The 24932-nt window shown below is 39.2% G+C and overlaps 1 protein-coding gene across 2 annotated transcripts; it reads right to left on the bottom strand.

Annotated features, from left to right (window-relative positions):
- Nucleotides 1-308: 308 nt before the first annotated feature.
- smarcc2 (SWI/SNF related BAF chromatin remodeling complex subunit C2) lies at nucleotides 309-14758 on the bottom strand. Of its 2 annotated transcripts, none has more exons than XM_074633506.1 (26): nucleotides 14620-14758; nucleotides 12368-12487; nucleotides 12193-12278; nucleotides 11981-12062; nucleotides 11301-11393; nucleotides 11077-11146; nucleotides 10900-10969; nucleotides 10586-10661; nucleotides 8205-8449; nucleotides 7933-8057; nucleotides 7749-7802; nucleotides 6711-6748; nucleotides 6486-6616; nucleotides 6241-6312; nucleotides 5668-5781; nucleotides 5422-5575; nucleotides 5212-5328; nucleotides 5052-5114; nucleotides 4687-4945; nucleotides 4407-4568; nucleotides 4251-4312; nucleotides 4031-4151; nucleotides 3782-3945; nucleotides 2223-2357; nucleotides 1749-2127; nucleotides 309-1163 (listed from the first exon to the last, which is right to left on the bottom strand). In XM_074633506.1, the coding sequence occupies exons 1-26, from the start codon at nucleotides 14728-14730 to the stop codon at nucleotides 1099-1101; spliced, it is 3168 nt and encodes a 1055-aa protein (XP_074489607.1). In that variant the 5' UTR covers nucleotides 14731-14758; the 3' UTR covers nucleotides 309-1098. The 2 variants fall into 2 exon arrangements, with proteins under 2 accessions (XP_074489607.1, XP_074489615.1); XM_074633514.1 differs by having other exon boundaries at nucleotides 11981-12056.
- Between the last annotated feature and the right edge of the window lie 10174 nt (nucleotides 14759-24932).

The following is a 24932-nucleotide window of genomic DNA, read 5'->3' as shown; positions in this document are numbered from 1 at the left end:
TTATTCTCAGACTTTCAGTCATTCCTTTTGAACAAAACTACATTCCTCACAAAACTACAACCTGGATGCTTTGAGTTCTTCCAGATCTGAAAAACATGAAGCTCCTCGCTGACATGTTTTTCTCTAAGTGCTGTTGAACGGAGGGACATTATTAAGATATATTTAAAGAGAGGTCTCTTCAGGATGATGATCTCATGCTGTCAGTACTTTCACTTTAACATTACAGGGCAACATAAGGTGTGTTTGTAACAGAAAATCCAGTTTACAGTACATTGTCTCAAACTGCATCCAAACCAACTTAATTTCCAACTGGCTTTTGATTTGTTTTCATTCATTACAGACATTTCTCTGGAGAGGGACGTTAGTTTTAGACATGTGACCTCCAGGCCAGACCCTGTAGAGTGACCGTTTGTCTATGTAATACAGATAAAAATAGAGAGGAAAAAGTAACATTCCCAATCAAGTTTCCAAAACCTTCAGCATGAAAGAGTATTTAAGACAATAAAACGATGATATAAGTGCTAAAGTTCAATTTCATGGATGCTTCAAGTCTTTCAATGAGACCTTGGGAAACATGTTAAAAGTGCATTTTTGTCTTACATATATTTAATTAGTACCTACAGTACAGGAGGGGGGGGGGCTCTGGAGAGATAGTGAAGCACGAGACTTCACAAGCTGTGACAACAATGTCCAAAACACTGAAAAAACAAGATGAGTCTTTTCTCTTCGTCTCCTTGAGTGGCAGCATGATGGTAAGACCCTCTTAGTTCACCAGATCTCTGGTGTTAAGCTTAAAATTATGACGTGAGATGTTGCTGTCCAACCGACCGCACAGGATGAACAGCTTCTGTTTGAAAGTACATTTTCTTCATAGGCAGATTGAATTTAAAAGGGACTTAAGTAGAGCTGGTTTGATTAAGATGTAATCGTATTTTTCTTTCTCGCATCAATTGTCCTAAAAAAAAAAAGAAAAAAAAAAGAGCTGAACATGAAAGTTGTGTTCACTTCCTTCGGTTTATGACTTCTTCATTTCAGATGATACCGGCAGGATTCAAAGTGGTCAGAGTCATTCGGATTCTCAGGCAATGTATTTTTCTCTCACTGTGGAGGTGGGACCGGAGCTGAGGGGTGGAGTGTTTCCCCGGGAAGAGGGGCGGTGGGCTCTGTGAGGGGTGAAACGGGGGAAGAGCAGAACAATGTTGAGAAGTACAACTTTTTAGTCATAGTATATAGCATGTCATAAAAAACAATATCAAAAAGCCATTGTATCTTATGTCATGGAATTTCATAAAAAAAAAAGGTCACGGTATAGTACATTATTACGTATTAGTACGTTATAATTAAAAGTCAAAGTATAACATCGTTATTTAATATTGTCATAAAAAGTCAAATTATAGTATGTCATAAAGAGTCGTACAAATGAATAGTATAGTATGTCATAAAAATACAACTTTTTGACACATTTTTATCAAATGTTCTCTTTGTTTTGAGAGCTCAAGTAAAGTTAACAGGGAAAATATTTCAAATAAAGCTGATAGTGTATGTGTCAAGACTTTAGTATATTATCTAGCAAAGGGACTAATTGGCACCCACGCAAATTATAATCATTTAAATATTTGACAATGGCTATTCAGATCTAAGAGCTGAAAAATAGCAAAGAAATAGCAAACGAATATACTGAAATAATGAATGTATTACATGTATTAAAAAAGGTTCTGGTCGAAATGGTGCTTTAACTTTAAACTCACCATGGAGTACAGGAGTAGTGCTGGTGCTGGAGCTTGAGTGGGAAGCTGAGGTTGCGCCTGGGGGGCGTGGGGGCGAGGTGTGAGCACCCTGAGGTGGTTGGGATTCAGGGGTCGGGGCAGAAGCTGCAGCTGGAGGCGCAGGGCTGGGGGCCGGCTGTGGCACTGGTGTGCTGGGAGCTTGCTGACTTGTAGGCTGGCCCTGGGCTGGTGGAGCTGGAGCTGGGGCAGCCTGGTTGGCATGAGGGCCCGTGGCCTGGCTGTGCTGCTGGTGCTGAATCTGCTGGAAGTGCTGTTGGCGGGCCCTCATCTCAGCGTATTTCAACTGCTCCATGTGAAAGGACTGACGGTCAGCCAGCAGCTGCTGACGCTGGTACTCCAACTACACACACAAAAAGTAAAAAGTTAAAGTTTTTGTACTGTAATTAGGTTGATAACTCTGTTAAGATACTACATATCCCAGAATCCCTCACTCACAGCCTCCCTTTCTCTGTCCATGATGGTTTCCAATTCTTCAAAGTGTCGCAGTTTAATCTCCAGCTTCTTCATTTGGGTCTCCACCAGCAGAGCCACAAGAGATTTGATCTTCCTCTCTTCCACTGCAGCCAGGTGCTACGAAGAAAGTGAAGGAGAAATTTATATTAGAGAAAATGTGAAAATAAGAAGAATTACCGCCTTGTAGTTGCATGCCTCCAACAACATGGTGTACATACAGTATGCCGAAAAAATCACTAAAACGTCAAACCCATAATCTTCAGCGTTCCAACCAGATATCTGCCAGCTGAGCTATTTCACATATAATAATGTTTCTTTGTGTATTTGACTTCTTCATTCGGGTGGTGGTATGTACAAAAAAGTCATGAAAAAGGTATAGTCTATCGAAGAAGTCATGAAAAAAGTCATAGTATAGTATGTTATAAAAATTCATAAAAAAGTCATAGTGTAGTATGTCGGAAAAAAAAATCATAGTATATTATTTTGCAAAAAATTATAAAAAAGTCATAATATAGTATGTCGAAAAAAGTCATTGTATAGTATGTTGGAAAAAGTGTAAAAGCTCATGGTATAGTATGTCGAAAAGAGTGATAAAAAAGTCAAACTGTCTGTGCCACATAAGGATCGATCATACAACCTTCAGTATTCTAACCAGATATCTACCACACTGAGCTATCTTACCAAATACAACAGACGTTGTTGCTTTTTGTATTTCTTCATGTGAAGTTAGACCTGAAACCAACTGCCCTGCATAAAGATCAAACCCACAACCTTCAGCATTCCAACCAGGTATCTACCAGCTGAGCTATTTCACATGATATACTTGAGCAATGCTTCTTTGTGTATTTGACTTCCAAATTCAGGTGGTGGTAAGTAGAAAAAGTCATGAAAAAGTCAAGGTATAGTATATAAAAAAAGTTATATTATAATATGTCGAAAAAAAGTGGAAAAAAAAGTCATAGAAAAGTATGTTGATTAGAAGTCATAGCAAAATATGTCGAAAAAAAGTCATAGTATAGTATGTCAAAGAAAGTGGTAAAGAAAGTCATAGTATGACGAACAAAATTATAAAAATAATCATACTATAGTTTGTCGAAAAAAGTAACCAAAGTGATAAAAGTAATCAAAAAGTCATAGTATAGTATGTCGAAAAAATTATTAAAGAAAGTCATAGTATAGAATGTCATAAAAAACAATGTCAAAAAAGCCATTGTATCTTATGTCATGGAATTTCATTACAAAAAAGTCAAGTTATAGTACATTATAAAATAATTTTATAAATAAAAGTCAAAGTATAACATTTGGGGAAAAATGACAGAAAAAGGTTATAGTATAATATGTCATGAAAATATAAAAGTCATAGTATAGTATGTCACAAAAAAAGTCATAAAAATGTATAGTATAGTATGTCATAAAAAATGTCAAAAATTCATAGTATAGCATGTCATAAAAAAGTCAACCTAAAGTCAGCCCGAAAACATAACGTTATTCTTCTCAGGGTGATGAAGGAAACAGCAAGTTGAGGTGATAATTAACTCTACCTTGGCTTTGACTGCAGCAGCAGCGAGCGCAGATGCAGCAGCAGTGGCCAGGTTCCCCTCTCCCACGTCACGCTCCACCTTAGCCTTCCTCTCTCCTTCACTCTCTGCTTCTCTTTGTCCTTCCTCTGTGCCCTCTTTTCCATCCTTCTCCTTCTCTCCATCGCCTACGAGGAAAAAACATTCCTTTTTTTTCACCTTTGAAACAAGAACACTGTATTTCCTGTATCTGACTGAGATCCATTTTCGTACCCATCTCTGACTCTGTTTTGTCCGCCTCCCTCTCTCCTTCTTGTTCTCTTCCTCTTTCTTCTTCCTTCTTCCCATTCTCCGCCTGCTTCTCCTCTTCCTCAGTCGCTCCGTCTTTGCTGTCCTGTTTGGGAAAGCCAACATGGCACAATGAGCTTCGCAGCAGTTCAGCAGCAGAACTCACAAATCAGAAACATTAAATTGTAACGAACATGCATCATACCTTGGCCTCCCTCTTCTCTTCACCTGGTTGGCTGTCACTCTTACTTTCATCACTGCTTTCATCTAGAGATAAGACAAGTCACTTTTTATTTTTCAGTTCAACGTTTTTTTTCTTTATTGCAATTTTGCATGCTGTACGTGAGTGTGTCCATCCTACCAGGTCTTTCTCCCTCCTCCAGGCCAGTGCCTGCAATGCCACTACCCTCAAGGCCATACAGCGGGTCCTGTCTGCCACTGACCCTCGCTGCCTCCTCCACCCGCCGCACATGAGCCTCAACAAGCGCTGCAGGAACCTCCTCCTTCATACGAGAAAACTCCTCTGAGAGGGAGAGAGACATGTCAAGGTTATTGGTGTAAAGCAAAATTTAGATTTGGGGATGACTAATGAGTAATCGATAATGACATTCAATAAATTCACTTTAACATAATCTTCTCACCCAGAGCAGATTTGGCTGCAGCTGAGGCCACACGTGGGTCAACGACAGAGGCGAGGAAGGCCACTGTGCTCATGACAGGGTTTCCTGCCTGGCTGAAAGGTACCGGCTGGTAGGCCAGTGGTCCCAGTGACGAGGATTGATCCTCCAAGTAAGGGTCTTCAATGGGCAGCCGCAGGAAATGCAGGATGCACTCATCCTGCGTACGGCTCCCTACATGTTCTGAAACCTTGTTCCAGTCGTCCTTGTACATCTCCAACCCCTGAGACAAGCAAGGACTACATTTAGCTCCGCATTTCTACTGTCTTATTCTCACGTTTACGAATTATCTGCATCATCACACAATTAATTTTAAGGATAATTTGTACCTCGAGTAGTAGTAGTGTTTCTTGTTCTGTCCACTCCCTCATAGAGCTCGCTGTACTCTTGCTCTGTGCACAAATATCACCACCATTTTGTTAATATCGCCGGTTATTGTAAATCACAAAAAAAAGAATCATGCCGTCATGAATCTTCTTAGACTTGTACCTTTGCAGAGACGGTCTTCTTGCTGTACATGTCAGTCCGCAGCCCAAAGTTTTGCAGATCTGCTGGTTTCTCCTTCACTTTATCTGGGAAGGACATCATCGTCTGGGTAGCAGGGGTCTACAGGTACACAACGACAGGGGGACGCATGTCAAATAACCCAGAACATGTGTGCATGTGTCTATTTGTGTGTGTGTGAGAACATATATGGACCTGAGACGTCTTGGGCTGCAGGGGCACCAGACTGGACGGAGTGTCTGCCAGGACGTGGAAGTGAGATGTGGGTGGGGGGCCCATGGGTGTGGGTCGGCTCTCAGAGTCCACTTGGTAGTTGATCAGGCCCCACTGCTCCAGGAAGGCATGGACTCTGCAGTGGAAGAAGCAAACAAGTGACTGTGTAGATACAGACAGTTAAAGCTCTGGATTGAGTACAAAGATTCACATTCAGCCTCCACCTACCTCATGATGGCACACACGTCTCCTGCCAGGTTCCTGCGACAGGCGGTGGACGTCAGGTACTCCTGAGGGTTCAGGCGGTAGGTGTCAATCATGAAGTTCCTGTACGCCAGGTAACTGAAAGAAGGAGGCGCATAGAAAACGGAGATCCTTCAACTTACTCTTGTACCGTATGTGACTACTTTTTAATTAAAGAGTCTGGGCTCAAGACTAATGGTGTCCCGTCGTCCCGGGCACGATAGTAAATGTGTTTGGGATGCAGTAAACTCACTCTAGATACGTCCAGGGGACTCACCATTTTGTTCCCCTGACAACGCTACATTATGAACAACAAATCGGTGTTAAAATTGGCAGGACGAAGAGCTAGTTACGTTAGCTGTTAGCAGCCGGTAAGCAACACCGTCCTAGAGAGGGAATCGTGGTATCGAATTGGTATCAAGAATCGAGGAATTTCACTAGTGTTGTTATCGACTACTACATTTCTGGTGTTCTGACATCCCTAGTCAGATAATCATTCCAGATGTAACCTGTAACAAAAACATCTAATATTGTGTTGTGTACGGATCAAATACTTACATCTCCGGTGTTTTAGATTTGTTCTTCCCATTGAAAAACTCTGGCAGAGCTCTGCGCTCAATGGCATGAACACTGCAGGGAAACAGTTAAGACATTATGAAGACTCACATATGAAATCCGCATCAATAACTCACTTTAAACATTTTGAGTTACGTCTCATGTCGCGCTCTCTAGTGCCGAGAGCGTCTCAGTTTTTCATCTGAAATCAGATTACTTAAAACATTTTCATTTTTTCTTTTTCTTACCTGTTGTAGTCAAACCAGGCCGCGTAGCTCGGTATAATAATGTGATGAGTTTGCTCAGTCACGTTGTCCTCGTGAAGGTCTGAGCCTTTCACTGGTTCCCCCTTCACGCTCGGAGAGCCTTCCTCCTCCTCCTGTTTAAACACAAGCACACACGCTCATGATGACATATGAGTTTAGTCTCGTCACCGTCCAAACATTTTCCTGCACTTTTACAAACTACCTTACCTTGCCTGTTGTTTCCATGGACTCATCCTCTTGCTCGTCTGTTCAAATCACAGAAGACTCGTAAGTTAATATAAAATGGACGAGTAGAGCGGCATAACATTCACTAAATACAAAATGAACTCAAAATGAATAGAGGACTTATTCACAGTTTGAAATGCATACTGTTCCTCCATGTTGGGAGAGACAACAGTCATGGGAAAAACCCAGATCCACAATAAAGTAATAAATTGATGTCTTATAACCTGATAATATCATAAATAGGGCTGTCAATCGATTAAAATAGTTAATCGCGATTAATCGCAAAATAATCACACATTTTTTGTCTTTTCAAAATGTACCTAAAAGTGAGATTTGTCAAATATTTAATACTCTTATCAACATGGGAGTGGGCAAATATGCTGCTTTATGCAAATGTATGTATATATTTATTATTGGAAATCAATTAACAACACAAAACAATGACAGATATTGTCCAGAAACCCTCACAGGTACTGCATTTACCATAACAAAATATGCTCAAATCATAACATGGCAAACTCAAGCCCAACAGGCAAACACAGCTGTCAGTGTGTCAGTGTGCTGACTTGACTATGATTTATTCACATATCTTGAGGTCAGAGGTCAAGGGACCCCTTTGAAAATGGCCATGCCAGGTTTTTTCTCACCAAAATGTTGTGCAAGTTTGGAGCGTTATTTAGCCTCCTTCCCGGTGAGCTAGTATGACATGGTTGGTACCAATGAATTCCTTAGGTTTTATAGTTTCATATGTTGCCAATGTCTTCACTTTGCTTAAAAACAGAGTCTGGGACAACCTCCAGAAGATTACGTTAATGCGTTAAAGAAATTAGTGGCGTTAAACCAAATTTGTGTTAACGCGTTATTATCGCGTTAACTTTGACAGCCCTAATCATAAACAAATTACAGTGGATCACTCTTGTTTTCCACTGATTTACGTGCATTAGCACTGCACATAAAGGGGAGTAAAAGAAGTTACTGGTGGCCATGATGGAGGAGACACATACAAAATGTTCTGCTCACCCATATCTGTTCCTCCCTTTACTGGAGTAGAATCAGAGTCCTTCTTGGTGTTATCTGCACAAAGAACATATACTATCAGCCAGTAACAGACAACAACTACTTTAAAGTCTTTAAGGGGACAATTGAGGTTCATTTTAAAGTTCATATATGTTTATTTTTATGTATATTCTGAACATATGTGTACTTGTCTTAGGTGGGTTTCCCTCCTCAGATGCTGGAACAGGTGAGGCTTCATCCAAGTCTTTACTAAGATCCTCCTGTTCCTCCTCCCTTTGGCCCCGCTTAGACTTGGTGTACGGGGTCGTTGGCCTGTCAGCACACACACACACGCACATACACAGGACATTATTTTACTATACTGCATAATGTCTCTGATACAACTGGTTCTGCAACACTTCATTCTTTAACAGCTCACGAGAGTGACATCATTGCATCAAGAAACGTCATGTCACCGACCCTTTTTTGGTATTCTTCTTCTTGCTCTCCTGAGGCGGAGGGGTCGGGGAGGGGGACGGTGACCTCTTCCTCTTCTTGGCACTGCCAGGCTTCTTGTCCCTCCGCTCGTCCGGCGTGGTCACCTCGTCTGTCAGGGTCTTGGCTGAGATCCTCTTCCTCTTAGGGCAGCCCTCGCCCACTTCATAGTCCTCCTCATTCATCCACTCGTTATACTGGTCCAGGTCTAAAATCCACTTGGCATGGACCTGTGAACAGAGACCATACAATGTGTGACCAAAACTGAAATATTTTCAGTGAACATGACAGCCGCCTGAGTGAAATGTCACCAACTTATTTCATAGTTTAAACAGGTAGTGTTGCACACTCCGCTCAGTTTTTCAGCTACATCTTCTAGAAATCCCCAACGGTAAATTTCAACATGGTACAATTTAAACTTGTACGCATGGATTCAGATACCTAGTCTAGAAATTCAATAAAAACACAAATTCTTTAAGTGGACCCACAGCAGAAATAATGTTGCTAAGATCAGTAGTGGCTGTGTTTTCTGGATCATATGTTGGTATTGTAGACTATTGTATTTGGGCAATAATGAGTGGATTCAAAAGACAATACATTTGTTAGTGTTCAATGGAAGTTTTTATTATTTATGTTTGCGTAAAAACAACTCTACAGACACCTAAATACAGCATGCGAGCACACTAAAGGAGACAAATGCAGCTAATATTAATTATGTCACTTTGAAGTTGTGGTCTGAGGGAGAACTCTCCTCTGTGAGTAAACCGAGTGACAGGATTCTTGATAGCAAACTAAGCCAGTGTGCTGATTTTTGCGTGAATACAGCTCCAAACATTTGAACGCTTCACTGCTCTTACTATCATGTCCTTGTGAGCGCTGAACTCCTTGAGCGAGTGATGCTCTGAATACACAACAAGAGCTTCTGACGCTGCTTTGAATTTACGGTTCAGCCAAGTGCCAGAGTTAAGATCTGTTGCTCAAAGTGCCAATTTGCCAGAGCACTTCATTCATGGATGTTTTGCACAGAGAGAAAAACATGAGAAGAATACTGTTGCCAAACTACAGAGCTATCAGCTCTGTGCACACACTACAGTCCCCTGACAGGTTTACATAATAAAGGAAAGGCTGAAGCGCATAAGTGTCATTTAGGCTCAATAAAGAACAGGAATAAGCAGATACAGCACTGGTCGTCTTTCCTGACCTGGAAATCTTCAGGACGGTGTACCGGTGCTGGACACAGTCACTTGGACGAAGGCAAGGTCAAAGGTAGGGGTGTAAGAAAATATCAAAAATATTGAATATCGCGATTCTCAAAAACCCTGTATCAATATTTTTATATATTATTTTAATTAATAGTTTACATGTAAAGATGAACTCAATACTACTATTTGATTTGTAAAGAGATGCGCCCTCTCAGTGTTTGTGTCCTCTCAAAGTGCTATGATGTTGGATTTTACAGGGACTGTGATAAACAGATCCCACTGTTCTGACTGCATAAAAAAGTAAACTTTCTTTACAAAGATTTTATGCATATGATGGTGTGTTCTTTATACTGTGACAGTTTTCCTAAAATTTGATTTTTAAAAATCGCAATATATCCCCTTGCTTACAGTATCCCAATATATCGTTATATATCGAATCGTCACCCCTGTTTCATGATACGTATCGTATCGCCAGCTTTTTGTCAATACACAGCCCTAGCCAAAGGTGACGCGACCAACAGCAGACAGTCCTGAACTTTGTGATCTTCATGTGAAAGAAATGGGGTGCTTTCCGTTCTTGTCTGGATGGATTTTTTTCTCTTTCTCTCGTTGTTGACTTTTTGTTGTTACTCTGTTATGTTGCTTGTCTGTCTGTGTATAATATATACTATGTAAATTACTAGTATTACTATTACTACTACTACTGTAAATTAATAATATTTAAATTGTTCATATTTTTTATGCCTGTCTACTTTTGCTTTGCTTTTTGCACTGTGTTGTATCTGATTTTTGTTTTTTAATGCCGCTTCTTGTTTTTTGCACTATCCCCTTTGCTGCTGTACTCTGAAAATGTCCCCACTGTGGGACTAATAAAGGAATATTTTATTTTATCTTATCTTATCTTATGTAATTTATAGTGCACTGCACTCCGTTATAGTTGTTTGATACTATTTGAAAAATTAATAAAACAATTTGAAAAAAATATGGGATATGTAAGCAGATATTAAAACAGGATTTGTCAAAAAAAAGTTAAAATTAAGGGAGAATAAAAGACAGATATTATAAATTGGGAATGGATGACAGAAAAAATGGAAAGACAAGAATGAACAAAATACAAAAAAAGTTCTAGACTTTAATAACAAAGCATGACAAGAATTTAAATACCTTCCTGGGCTTTTCTAGGCTGGGAGGATCCTCCACAGAAGCCTCAATCTCACTGGCCTGGATCCACGTATCATAACTAAATGGTGAGAGGAGCAAGGTCAAAGGTTAAGGCAAGGGAAAGATTACAAGTTTGGGCTTGTAAAAACATCTCAGGCAGACAAAGGTGTAACTTAAACTCGTAGATTTAAGAGCAGTAAATTATCAGATCCACTCTACAGTGTGGGAACTGTGTTATACTTCCACAATAAGATGAGGTTTTCAGTTAAGTGTAAAATGTTGAATGGTGTTCATATCTCTGTAAACTCAGCACCAACCTGTCAGGAAAATATCCCCAGTGGAGCAGCACTTGCTTATCTCTCTTCATCACGGGACGCACCCACTCCTCTGGATCAAAAAAGAGAAAAAAATATTAGCACAAAGCGAGTCATTGCAGCAGAATTCACATTAAAAACAACAAACTGTGCTTAAATAAAGTATATCTGAAGCCTCACCTTCCTCCAGGCTGGTGGGAATAGGAACAACAACATGGGAGCTGGAGGCCTTGTCCTCAGTTACTGAGCCCTGCAACAGATAAAGAGTCACAAGGAAACCATGGGTTAAGTTTACAACATTAAAATACTTTCTTTATTCTGACTAAAAGCCTCACATGCAGCCAAGTGTGGAGCAAGTTTTCTCTCTGTAATACTGAGACTTTTAACAAAACAAAAAAACACACCTGATGTCTTTTGATGATGTCTTTCAGTTTCCCGAGCAGTTTTGGCTCTATGTCAGAGCTCAGGTAGATGACCGGTCTACTCAGGCAGTTGTTCTGAAATAAAGAAATGCAGCAGGTGTGTGAATGAGTGAACCTCATAAATTCAAATAGGCAGGACACTATATATATATATATATAAATCTATATAATCTCAATTAAAACTCTGTCTGTGTTGTTGAGCTTTTCAGATTAGAAGAGCTGAATGATCTTGTAGTGTAACTGCAGGACTGATTAAGTAGGATTACTGGTCAAGTCACATGACTGGGCGCCCTCAGGCAGCCTGATTCTCAGACACTCCACAAATATGATGCAATCATGAGACACGCAACCTCTCAAAGAGAGTATTTTCTTTACGACCATTTAACTCTGGTGCCTGCAGCAGAAAACAAACAACGGAAATGTGTCAACTGACTCCTGCTGGAGCTCACAGTTGTTCTCTTAAAAACAACTGTAATTATGGCAAATTGTGGGAATGTTGTAAAAGTGTGTGAAAGACGCTTTCTTTTATATAAAAATAACAAAATAAATACTGCTATTACTCCTCAAAAAATCGGAACTGAAAACATGTACAATTGTATTTTGGCAGTCCAGGTAATGTGTGTTGCAATCATACATGGAGAGAAGCTCTGAGGCAAACTCACCTGCACTAAGGACTTCTCAATCGTCATGAACATCTCCACATTTCGGTCCATCCTCGACGGATTCTGGAAGTCAAACCTGCGCCTACCAGGAAAATTAGACTGGAGTTACACATGAAACTGCTACATAGCCAAAATACAAAAGTACTCAGAGCACTTAGATAATTCATTTTCTTTTTAGAAAACATTTATAGCAGCTAGAAAGAAAGCCTTACCATCCTTGGTCACTCTTGAACTTGTAGGCAGCAGCCAGGATGTGGCAGAGAGCCCCTCCTGACTTGAAGTCCAGAAAACATTTCATCTGCAGACACAAAAAAAAAAAAACGTCTCAGTGGAGGTATAGTTATCTATATGTGTGTGAATGGCAGAGATAAAAGGAGACAGACATACCGGCAGCTTGGTGAGCGGAGGGTTGCTGACATGTCGACCGAACACCTCCTCCTGGAACTGGAGCAGCTGGACCACCAGGCTGGACAGAGACTTGTTGGTAGGGGGTTCAGCCTGGATGTACTGAGAGGACATCAACACACAGAGACAAGTCAATACACAGAGAGGACACATAAAAGTACACTACAGTGTGCTCATGGGTGCTATGTGTGGTCCCCAGTCACAATCAACGGCACATCGGTGGAGAGGGTGGACACCTTTAAACACCTGGGTGTCAACATCCATATGAACCTGACATGGGCCACCCACACCTCCGCTGTAGTCATGAAGGCCCAACAGAGACTGTACGCTCTGAGGATACTCTTAAGGACTTTTAGACTGAAACCACAAATCCTCAGGGACTTCTACCGAGGCACCATAGAGAGCCTCCTGACAGGCTGCTTCACCACCTGGTATGGCAACTGCACCAACGTGGACCGTAAGGCGCTGGGAAGGATGTTGCGCTCGGCCCAACACATCACCGGGTGCGAGCTGCCCCAGCCTGCAGGAGCTGTACACCCAGCGGTGCCTCAGGAAGTCTCTGAGGGTCATTAAGGACAACACACACACCCCCACAACAGCCTGTTCTCCCTCCTGCCCTCTGGTAGAAGATACAGGACCCCAAGGACTCTCACCAGCAGACTGAGGGACAGTTTTTTCCCCCAGGCCATCAGACTTTTAAATAGATAATTCATACGACACCTTCTCACTCAAAAGTACCTCAATCATATATCTTATACTGTATATACTGTATAAAGACATGTAAATCCAGAGGACAGATGGTATTTTGTAATGGGTTATGTATGAATAATTGTGATGTGTTTTGTTTTTTGTCTGATGTGTCTTACTCGTCTGTCTGTCTATGGTAATAGTATGTCTATTGTATGTGTACTTTTTCTCAAACTAAGCTGCCTACGGATGCAAAATGAATTTCAGTGCAAGCTGACAATAAAGTTGTATCGTATATGTTCTTAATGTATATGTTCTTGTACAAAGTATTTCTTATATATGTACTGTCATACTTCCTGATATGTATATGTTCTTAATATGCCCTTGTACAAAGTATTTCCTTTTATAATTGTAATATAACTTATTATTTTTAATGGAGCTTCCCAGCAAAAAAGCATTTCACATGATTGTACTTGTATAACAATAAACATCTTGAATCAATTATGGAGGGAGCATTTCTATATCTTCTTAATTATTCTTGGCAACTTATATGCTTTGTAATATCTGATACGGGGATACAATGGTAAATATAGTTCATTATTATTATTGTCCTGTTTTTAAAGAAATATCATATGTATCTACATTCCTGATATGTATATGTTCTTAATGTGCCTTGTACAAAGTATTTCCTTTTATAATTGTAATATAACTTAATGGAGGTTCCCAGCCACAGAGAGGACACATAAAGGTACACTACAGTGTGCTCATATGGTGCTAAGTGTGGTGCTATATCTTCTTTATTATTCTTGGTAACTTATATGCTTTGTAATATCTGATATGGGGATACAATGGTAAATATAGTTTATTATTATTATTGTCGTGTTTTTAAAGAAATTGTGCTGTTATTAATGGAGCTTCCCAGCCACAGAGAGCACACATAAAAGTACACTACAGTGTGCTCATATGGTCCATTATGGAGGGAGCATTGCTATATCTTCTTTATTATTCTTGGTAACTTAACCATTATTGTAATATCTGATATGGGGATACAATGGTAAATATAATTCATTATAATTATTGTCGTGTTTTTAAAAGAAATAGTGCAGTTATTAGGTTAAATCAGTGTGTCTAAAACAGCAGCACACCAGCTCAGTGTTACTCCAGATGGGCTTCAGTCGGCGCCGCGCGCCACAGAGCCAACATCTGGATCTGAGCTGCATTAGCCAACCAGCTAGGCCGGCTAAAGTCACCCCCCTTTTTCTGCAAAAAACATCACCCTCTCCTGACTGATTATGTTCTGCTTTAGACATCAGTTCAGCTACAATAACGTACACATGCAGCCTCCATTCTCGTCTGCATGTGTTGCAGCTGGTTGTTGTCTCAGCATCCTTTTGTATCCCGGCTAGAGAGAATCAAACAGCTGGACTACAGCAGCACCCTCCCTCCTTCTCTTTGTCACTGCCTCTGCCCAATAGGTAAGTCAACCACATTTCACTGCTAAGCTCAGTGTGTGTGTATATGTGGATACAAAACATGCGGTTCAGTACCTTTTTGTAATTCTTTCCCAGCCACACGCGGACATTATCAAACTGAGAAACGGTATCAGACGCTTCGAAATATTTTACATTCGGGCCGCCGTCTTTCTTCCGCACCGCCATCTTTATCTTTTGACTGCAGACTCTGAGAGTCAACGTCGGCTGCCTCCTGGAGGTCACAGGCTGCTACTGCACCTGCTGCTGCTGCCAGGCTGTAATGACAGCCAGGGTGCAGCAGGAGGGGCGCTCAGGTAGGGGATGAGCTTTACAAAATACTTCTGATGCATTATACAAAAAAAAACATGCACCAGTGGTGGAAGAAGTATTAAGATAAGATAAGATAAGATAAGATAAGATAAGATAAGATATTCCTTTATTAGCCCCACAGTGGGACATTTTCAGTGTACAGCAGCAAAGGGGATAGTGCAAAAAACAAGATGCATCAGCTATAACACAGTAAAAAAAGAGCTAAACAAAGTGTAACAAAATATGAACCATTTAAATAGAAGGAAGTATAAAAATATGAGCAGTATATGCAGTATTGACAATAAACAGACTATTAACAAAATTGCACAAGTGGAAAATGATATTGCACAGTGAGAATGAAATGAAGATTATTTACTTGACAGCAAAAACCTCATTGTAAAAAATACTTCAAAGTTCAAATCCTGCATTCAGCAATAAAATGTTCTTCAAGTATCAAGAATAAAAGTACTCACCATGCAAAATGGCCCCTGTCAGTTTCATATTATTATATTAATGGATCATCATCATCATCATTGATGTATTAACATGTAAGCAGTACTTTATTTTTTATTTTATTGCATTATAAAGTGATTACAAAACAGGTGAAGACAAGATAATACAGAGAAAGACAAATAAAGAACAAAAACAAAACAAAGGGACAATAGCAGGGCTAGGTGGTAATTTACATATACTGTACATACGCACACATATCTATCAATACACATACAGATATCTCTCCTTTTATGTGTAGAGGATAGGGGGAACAAGAGAAAAAATAAATAAGTAAAATAAATAAATATAAAAGCAGTACTTTTTTATTTGATTGCGTTATAAAGTGATTACAAAACAGGTGAAGACACATGCAGGGACTATGCTGTAATAACAACCAGTGTGCAGCAGGCGGGGCGCTCAGGTAGGGCATGAGTTTTAAAAATACTTCGGCATGATACAAAAAAAGCATGTGGTGGAAGAAGTATTCAGATTATTTACTTGACAGCAAAAACCTCATTGTAATAAATAAGTTCAAATCCTGCATTCAGTAATAAAATGTACTTCAAGTATCACGAATAAAAAAACATGGCCAGAACTCCCTCAGATATCGTGGTGTACAAATATGGAGCACCAAAATACATGTTATCAAGAGCTTGTTATCCTTAGAACATTTTAAAAGGAAATTATCATCACATTTAATTCATGATGTCTAATTATCTTTTGATATGTTTAGATATATTTTCTTTTTTTCTGTATTGTTTTTTGTATGTATTTCATTGTTTTTATTGGATTGTTTTCCACTGTTTGGTTAGGGGTTTTCTGCACATTTTGTGTACTTCTTGTTGTTGTTTAATTTTTGTTGTATTTTTAAAATTATGTTAGTTTAGATCTTTCTTCCTTTTTTTGTTATTGTTTTTGTTTTTCTCCTGGCGTTGGGGGGAGGTCTTTTGTAAAAGCCTGTGGCTTATTGACCTCTCCTGACACATTTCTTGTGTTTTTTTCATTGACTGGATTTTGTGCAGTTTTATTTATGTGCAAATAAATAAATAAATAAAAACTCATCATGCACTCATCATGTAAAAAGGGCTTCTGTCAGTGTCATATTATTATTATATTATTGGATCATCATCATTGATGTATTAACATGTAAGCAGTACTTTTTATTATTTTATTGCGTTATAAAGTGATTACAAAACAGGTGAAGACTCATGCAGGGACATATTTATATATAAAAAAGTTATTATACAGAGAAAGACAAATAACAAAGAACAAAAATAAAACAAGGGGACAATAGCAGGAATAGGTGGTAATATATGACATATACAGTAACTACTCTTAAATACACATATACTGTACATACGCACACATATCTATACATACACATACAGATATCTTTCCTTTTATGTGTAGAGGATAGTGGGAACAAGAGAAAAAATAAATAAATAAATAAACAAGGTAAATAAATAAATATATAAGCAGTACTTTTTTAAAATCTTTATTTAACCAGGTATGTCAATATAGAGTAAATTCTTATTTACAGTGGCGGCCTGGCAAAAGGCAAAGCCTCTTGGGGGGTAGAGGCAGTAAAAATAAATATTTAAAGTTTAAAGGACGGCACTGACATACATGACGAGCATTACTGTACATATGACAACAAGCATTACATAAAAGAAAATGCAGACAGGTACACAATCAGCAGACAGTACCAGACAAACAGTATCAGGCAATACGACAAGAAAACAAAAGTAGCAAGAAGTAAAGACAAACAATCACAACAAGCTTTACATTTAACAGCAAGTGCTACATAAAAAATATGCAGGCTAGTACACAAGCATTGGGCAGTAGCAGACATTAAATATTGGTCGAGGTGGACCTAATTGTAACTGCTTTATGTAGGCATACTGCTGGGCAGTATAATCTCCAGTAATACGTCATACTTGATAAAAGTGATTGTATATACATATATTATGGCTCTCAATTGATTAAAATATTTAATCACGATTAATCGCGTGATTGTCCGTAGTTAATTATGATTAATGGCAAATTAATCACACATTTCTTATCTGTTCAAAATCTACCTTAAAGGGAGATTTGTCAAGTATTTAATACTCTTATTAACATGGGAGTGGGCAAATATGCTTGCTTTATGCAAATGTATATATATATTTATTATTGGAAATCAATTAACACAAAACAATGACAAATATTGTCCATAAATCCTCACAGGTACTGCATTTAGCATAAAAAAATATGCTCAAATCATAACATGGCAAACTGAAGCCCAACAGGCAACAACAGCTGTCAGTGTTTCAGTGTGCTGACTTGACTATGACTTGCCCCAAACTGCATGTGATTATAATAAAGTGGGCATGTCCGTAAAGGGGAGACTCGTGGGTACCCACAGAACCCATTTTCACTCACATATCTTGAGGTCAGAGGTCAAGGGACCCCTTTGAAAATGGCCATGACAGTTTTTCCTCACCAAAATTTAGCAAAACTTTGTATTATTTAACCTCCTTCCCAACAAACTATTATGACAGGGTTGGTACCAATGGATTCCCTAGGTTTTTCTAGTTTCACATGATGCCAGTATCTTCACTCTAGCTTTAAAACTGAGCCCGCTACAACCTAATAATCGCAAGTTGTGTTAATGCGTTAAAAAAAATGGTGGCGTTAAAACGAATTTGCCATAACGCGTTATTATCGCGTTAACTTTGACAGCCCTAATTATTAGACATTTTTTTTAATGCTCTATCACTATAATCTGCATATGGCCCCGATGAGTTTACAGTGACTTTAGCCAATTCTAACTCATAAATCCTACATACTGTATCATTTAACAGCTTGTCAGATCTCGCTGTGTTTGTGAAAACTGAAACAATTTTCAGATTCAACGGGTAGTTTGACGTGCCACAAAGCACTAATAGTGCGCACGGTAAGTGGCAACTGTGAGAAGTGTGTCTATTTTGAGTATGAAGTATGACGAGAAGTTTTAGCAGCTATCTCAGTGCATTTCAGTCTGTCACTTCATGCTTCCTCGCTGAGAGTGATGGGGGATTAATTGTCACTGCCTCAAATAGACTACACAATTCAAATCACAAAAATCAAAGAAATTGTTATTTCTGCACTAAAATAAGCAATGAAATAAAACCCATATCATTAAAGCTAATTTTCAATGACCAGGTTCTGATTCAGCGACAGTGAGTGCACATAATGTATTTACTTAAAATGTGGTTTTGATAATCTATTTGAATATCATTCATGTGAATCAGGCATGTAGTGTCCACTAGACCTACTATCAATTGATTACTTTGATTGCATAAGACCTGAACTATGAAGGTGTTCTATTTAAAACATATTTCGCAATTTTCACAGTATTTATTCCAGAACGTCCACTATGTCTTGTTAAGGAGGACAGTGAGAGGAGCGATGCTCTTATTAACCCAATTTGAACCTCTGGTATAAGTGTCATTTCTTATGTATTTCTGGATGAATTAAACTAATTTTCCTTCTTCAACCCGTTGATGAATACAGAACAGTTTTTTTTTGGGCCATTTTAAAAAGTTTTATGGCTAAAAAGGGTAGGGATGATTACCCCATGTACATGTCACTGTTTAAAGCTGAAGTAGGCGAGATTTGAGCAAAAATAATTTAAAAAAGTTATTTTTATAAAACGGTCGCTATATCCTGACAAGTAATCCATGAAACTGGTAACCTGAGAAAAATCATGTGCCTCTGTGTCCTCCGGTGCTCCTAACGGCATCTGCAAGATTTCACAGACCGGAGGAAAACAAGCAGTCAGAGCTGATCTGAGGTCTGCTGTCCAGCTGCTGTCTATGAGAGCCGGCTGTCAATCACTCACGAACTCCGACCAAACGGTCAAACTAGGCAGCGCTGATCAAATATGAATCAATAGTATGTTACCTTAATGCCTATTTCTCACCTCAAATGTTTTCAGAATTATCTTGTAGTGTACTGTAAAATTAACGTTTGTGACCCGGCAGCCATGTGAAATCTCCGGGAAATCTTGAAGGAACGCCAAGTTCCGGTCACATGACCGGAGCACAGCCAATAGGAACGCTCTCTCTCTGAAATGACCTGTGATTGGTCAAAGTCTCCCGTCACGGGCTAGATTTTTTAAAGCCTGAAAACAGAGCCATGAGGAGGAGCAGAAATACCGGAAAGTTTTCTCTCCAGGCCTCTAAAAATACTCAAATGAAACGATAAAACTGCACACAATTGACTGACGTGCAACATATCACAAATATGCAATGTCTTTTTTTTTTATATAACTTAGTTTTTATTGCAGTTTCAGCAACTTATACAATCATCATCACATTCCCTCCTACTATATTTTCATTTTACAGCTGTCTCTTTGTTTTTACACAAAATTTCACAACTTAAAACTAGGGGGGGGGGGGGGGGGGGGGGAAACAAACAAAACAAGACTTCATCTTAAACTATAATTTCAATTGAATTTAGAGGAAAAAGAAAGGACACATACTTAGACAATCCAAAGAATTAAAATAAAATAAATAAATACATTTAAAAAAAAAAAAAAAAAATGTGGTGAAGGGTCGGAGAGGAAAAGTGGAAGGGTATGTGTTGTATGGGTGTGTGTACTGTATATGCTATAGTGCATAATTTTTAAGGGTCATATGGGAAAAACATTGGGAAAGGTTGTAAAAATTACAAAGTTCATGTTCAGTGATAGAGATATTGCCTACTATTCTCTGTTATGTTACATATTTTGATATGATATGATATTGTCTTGCAGGCATCATTTGATTTGATTTCTGTATGTTTGTATGTAAAAATGTATAGGCTCCTGTATCTATTGTATATTTAAGGACAGCCCTAAGCCACTAATGCATGCTCTGTCACAGACTTGATATTATATGAACATGCCCAAACAACAATATAAATATCACAGCAAAAATCAAAGCTACCATTGAGTACATACTAGGGCTGTCAAATTAACGCGATTATAATGCCTTAACGCAAATTAATTTTAACGCCACTACATTCTTTAACACATTAACGCAACTTGTGATTTTTGTTATAGCGGGTTTTAAAGCTAAAGTGAAGATATTGGTATCATATGAAACTAGAAAACCTAAGGAATCCATTGGTACCAACCATGTCATACTAGCTTGAAGGAGGCTAAATAACACTCCAAACTTGCGCTAAATTTTAGCGAGGAAAAACTTTCATGGCCATTTTCAAAGGGGTCCCTTGACGTCTGTCCTCCAGATATGTGAATGAAAATGGGTTCTATGGGTACCCACGAGTCTCCCCTTTACAGACATGCCCACTTTATGATAATCACATGCAGTTCCGGGCAAGTCATAATCAAGTCAGCACACTGACACACTGACAGCTGTTGTTGCCTGTTGGGCTGCAGTTTGCCATGTTATGATTTGAGCATATTCTTTATGCTAAATGCAGTACCTGTGAGGGTTTCTGGACAATATTTGTCATTGTTTTGTGTTGTTAATTGATTTCCAATAATACATATATATGTACATACATTTGCATAAAGCAATCATATTTGCCCACTTCCATGGTGGTAAGAGTATTAAATACTTGACAAATCTCCCTTTAAGGTACATTTTGAACAGACACAAATGTGCGATTAATTTGCGATTAATCACGATTACTATGGACAATCATGCGATTAATCCCGATTAAATATTTTAATCAAATAACAGCTCTAGTAAAAATATAGTATATGACTTGAAAAACTTGAAAGAAGAAAAAATACCTAAATGCATGCAGTCCCAAGCCTGTAGGGAATTATATGTTATACATTATATTCATTATAATATCATAAGACTACAGCAAGTTCTTGTTATCCATACACCCTCACAATTAGTTAATGAAGTAAAAGACTTTTGTTTAAAAGTCATAAGAACAGGAAATACTGCAGACATGAGAGTACAGAAATATCTGAGCAAAATATAAACCATCAGACTGCTTTCATGCCTCTGACCTTTTTACCGGTTCTCAGTTAGTCAGAGGCTCAAATTAACCTTCATTAACAGAGAATAGGTGTGTGTGAGTGTGTGTGTGTGTGTGTGTGTGTGTGTGTGTGTGTGTGTGTGTGTGTGTGTGTGTGTGTGTGTGTGTGTGTGCATGTGTGTGTGAGAGAGTGTGTGAATCTTACATGACCCAGGCTAATTTGTGAAAGTCCAGAGACAACATTGAAGAGAGTAGTGCTCCTTGAACTAGTATTCCTCAGGCTGTCTGTGTGTTTGTGTTTGCTTATGAACGTGTGTGTGTGTATATATTTGTGTAACGGTGTGTGTGTGTGTGTGTGTGTGTGTGTGTGGTGCACCCGTCTGTGCTGAAGGAGAGAGAGTGAAGCCTATTGATTATTTTAATCCTCCTATTTGTGAGTCTGTGATCCTCTCGGCTCAGCCTTCCATGGGGGGATTGCTAATGGGGCTGAACGCTTCCCTCCTCAGCCCTCTCTCCCTGTCCAATTAACTTAACGCTGGAATCTGCGAGGAGGGAGCACTGGGACTAAGAGGGTGGTGGTGGTGGTGGCGGGGGGGTAGGGTTGGACACACTGCTGAGATACAACACCTCCCCCCTCCAGTCCAACATCTCCCAACCTCTCGTTTGCACCAGCAAGAACTTCCTCCTCCAGAATAGTATTACCTCTCACCTTTAATTAAAGACCCATCTGCTTGTTTTATTCTGGTAAGGTGAGAACTCCCTTCAGCCAGTGTTTCATTTTCACAGGGTGGCTTTGCAGAGGGTAGAAGCAGCAGCAGGGGAAGAAGCAAGTCTTATAATGGGAAACCTTCCAACAAGCTGCTGCCGCCGTCTGATCGCAGACATTTTTCAAAAAGTATTTGTCCAATTAGTGTTTGTGTTCAACTCTCTCTTGACGCTACAATTCAGAGAACCAAACCTTTAATTACTGTATGGACTCGCAAATAAAGGAGTAGCTTTATTTCACAAAACTGATATTAAACCTGAAACAGAGAGATGGTGTAAGTCACAAGGCATTGTTTTATTAAGATTATACAGCTACATCAGATCTATCCAACACAATAAGCGCCAAAAGTACGAAGCAACCCTGGCTCATAGTGCTGAGGAAAGGATATGTGATATTATGTCTGAGACCTTACTCATGTTAAAAAAAAAAACATGAATGATGCTGCTGAAGTGCTACAGGAATGATTTCTAAAACCCAGAAATGAGTTAACATTTTAACACTCATGATTCGCTCGTCTTGAGGTCAATGTTTTTTTAATTGGTTTTTAGTTAGATGCCTGAAATAAGGTCTGTGGTTAACACAAGCTTAAGAGATTTTAATATTTTATTCTACGATATAAAATTCGTCAGTAAATATCCCACTTGTGAATTTTGATGCTTTTATGTGTCTTAAAAAAGGCGGTTGCTAACAAGTGACTTAATGAGACTACTAAACGTCATCACGCTGACTCGTCCGCCTTTACAGCCTCGTTGTGTATACTCACGCTCATGCGACCGGGGTGTAGTTTGTTAACAGCCTAACGTTAGTTTTTTACCTCTGGCGATTCCATTCACACTTCAAAAATCATAACAGTGGTGTTCATTTGTGGAGATTATCTTGCTAAACAAGTATATATACTGTAAGTATCATAAACGTGTGTTTGCCACAGAGTTTATTTTCTGCAATAATCCAAAACCCAATGGGAAAAATGGCTTTTTGTCGAGGGAACCAGGATGATGTAAACTATACGTCAGTCCTGCAGCACTACTGCCAGCATTTATTTTGAAAGGCATCTGAAGAACTTTTCAGACTCTCTCAACTCCTCCTTTGTTAATTATTGTCTAATTGATGCATAAAAAAATTTTCTTTTAACAATGTGAAAAAGTAAAGAAGCACCAGTGTATAATGCAAATGTACTATTTGTAACTGTATCTGTCTATTTCACAAAAATCTCTGTATTCGCATCTGTACTGTACCAGAAGTTGTTAAACATCATCTTTATGCAGCTTCATTTTCTGTGTCTACTGCCATTTATATTCCACATCCATATATGTATAAGTTTAGCTGCCCACAAAATACACAAAATAACATTTATATTATTAAGCTATATTTTAACCATGTACGTAAATTGATCGAATATTAAAAAATGATTATTTGAACCCCACCAACAAAAAAGTAAGTCTAAATAAAAGCTGTAGTAGTACAGGTGGAAATTAATAAAGGAAATTGAACAGGAAGTTTTAACAGTGGGAATACAAGTCAGAATTGTACGGTTGTACAGTAACAGCGACACCTGTGGCCGTTAAGTCAACGAAAGTCAGCTGCTCGCGCTCGCCCGTGTGCACGCGCTACCTGAATGTGAGCAGGCATCCGTCAAAACAGTGAGGCGACACACGTCAGCTAAAACCACAATATCACTCTATATTTCACCTGCTTGGCAGTAATGTTAGCTGACCAGACGAAGGTCTCTCCATGAATCAATGCTGATCCTAGTGTTGGCTTTTCCTGCTTCAGCCTCCCGGCCGCGGTCGGAGGGAACAGGGGAGACACTGGCACCCGGTCGGAGACGATAACGTTTCTTGCTGCAGAGCCCGTCACTTCACAAGACACGGGAAACCTCTGTTGGTCTGGAGGAGCTGAAGCATTTATTTCTGCACAAACGTCCACTGTACATTCACTAGATATTCTCAGAGCTACGAAGTCTTCTGCAGTGTGTAGTGTGCGCGCATGCACGTGCGCTGGAGCGAGCTGAGTGAAGGCAAGCAGGCAGAGGAGCAGAGTACAGCAGAGACGCCGGCCCTGGAGACCAAATCTACGGTCTTCTCGCGTCCTCCGCCGCGGCCAACACTGTTTCACAGACGAGCTTCACTAGATATAACTTTGCGGTTTTGGTGCTTCCGTGTAGTTTGTGTTGGAGTCTGAGTCTGAACAGCGTAGCCACACTTGAGCGCGCATGGGACACCGACCCGGATTGATTTATATGAGTAAGAAGTTACAAACAGTCCCTTTAATAAAAATAACATTAATCAATAAATAATATCCACAAAGTCAGATAATTTACTGCATTATTCTTTATCAATGGATGAAACAAAGATATGACAGGTATGGGTTTAATGTTGGCTCTTGTGGAGTATACTGGAAGATATTTGTCAGCTGTATCTGAACCTCTCTATGATAAGTTTGACAAATTCTGATAAAATATTGAGATCTTTGCAATAAATAAAAACACCCTGAGCAGTGAAAACATATCACAACAGATGTCAACGCCTGCTGAGTTTTGATTTTCCTGTAAAATACACAGAGAGAATAAAGAATAAAGAAAGCTCTGGTTTTACTCAGTGACAGCAAAATAATCCTGAATTTTCTTTTTTTATTGTGTTTCATGGTCTTCAAGGGCAGAGAAAAATCTATGCTGATTTCATACATAACAGATACACACAACTCAGCTTGCAAAGTACAGCGACAACAATGAATCCACACTGCTCATGAACAAAGGTAACAGCGCCAGAAAACACACACAGTAGGATGCAGCATGGCACAGAGGTTATGTAAAAGACACTCAGGAGGAACGTCTTGTGTACGATTACACAACGTCGGGTGG

The sequence above is a fragment of the Sebastes fasciatus genome, chromosome 1 (genome assembly GCF_043250625.1).
Source record: "Sebastes fasciatus isolate fSebFas1 chromosome 1, fSebFas1.pri, whole genome shotgun sequence".
In the NCBI taxonomy this organism is placed as follows: domain Eukaryota; kingdom Metazoa; phylum Chordata; class Actinopteri; order Perciformes; family Sebastidae; genus Sebastes; species Sebastes fasciatus.
This window is presented reverse-complemented; position numbering and strand designations above follow the sequence as displayed.

Excerpts from the sequence above, each read along its gene's own strand:
- smarcc2 (XM_074633506.1), bottom strand. The coding sequence starts at position 14,730 with ATGGCGGTGCGGAAGAAAGACGGCGGCCCGAATGTAAAATATTTCGAA. Across the intron at positions 8,450-10,585 it reads GCCTAGAAAAGCCCAGGAAG|GTCCATGCCAAGTGGATTTT; the intron begins GTATTTAAATTC and ends CTCTGTTCACAG. Across the intron at positions 6,313-6,485 it reads GCCTGGTTTGACTACAACAG|TGTTCATGCCATTGAGCGCA; the intron begins GTAAGAAAAAGA and ends GTTTCCCTGCAG.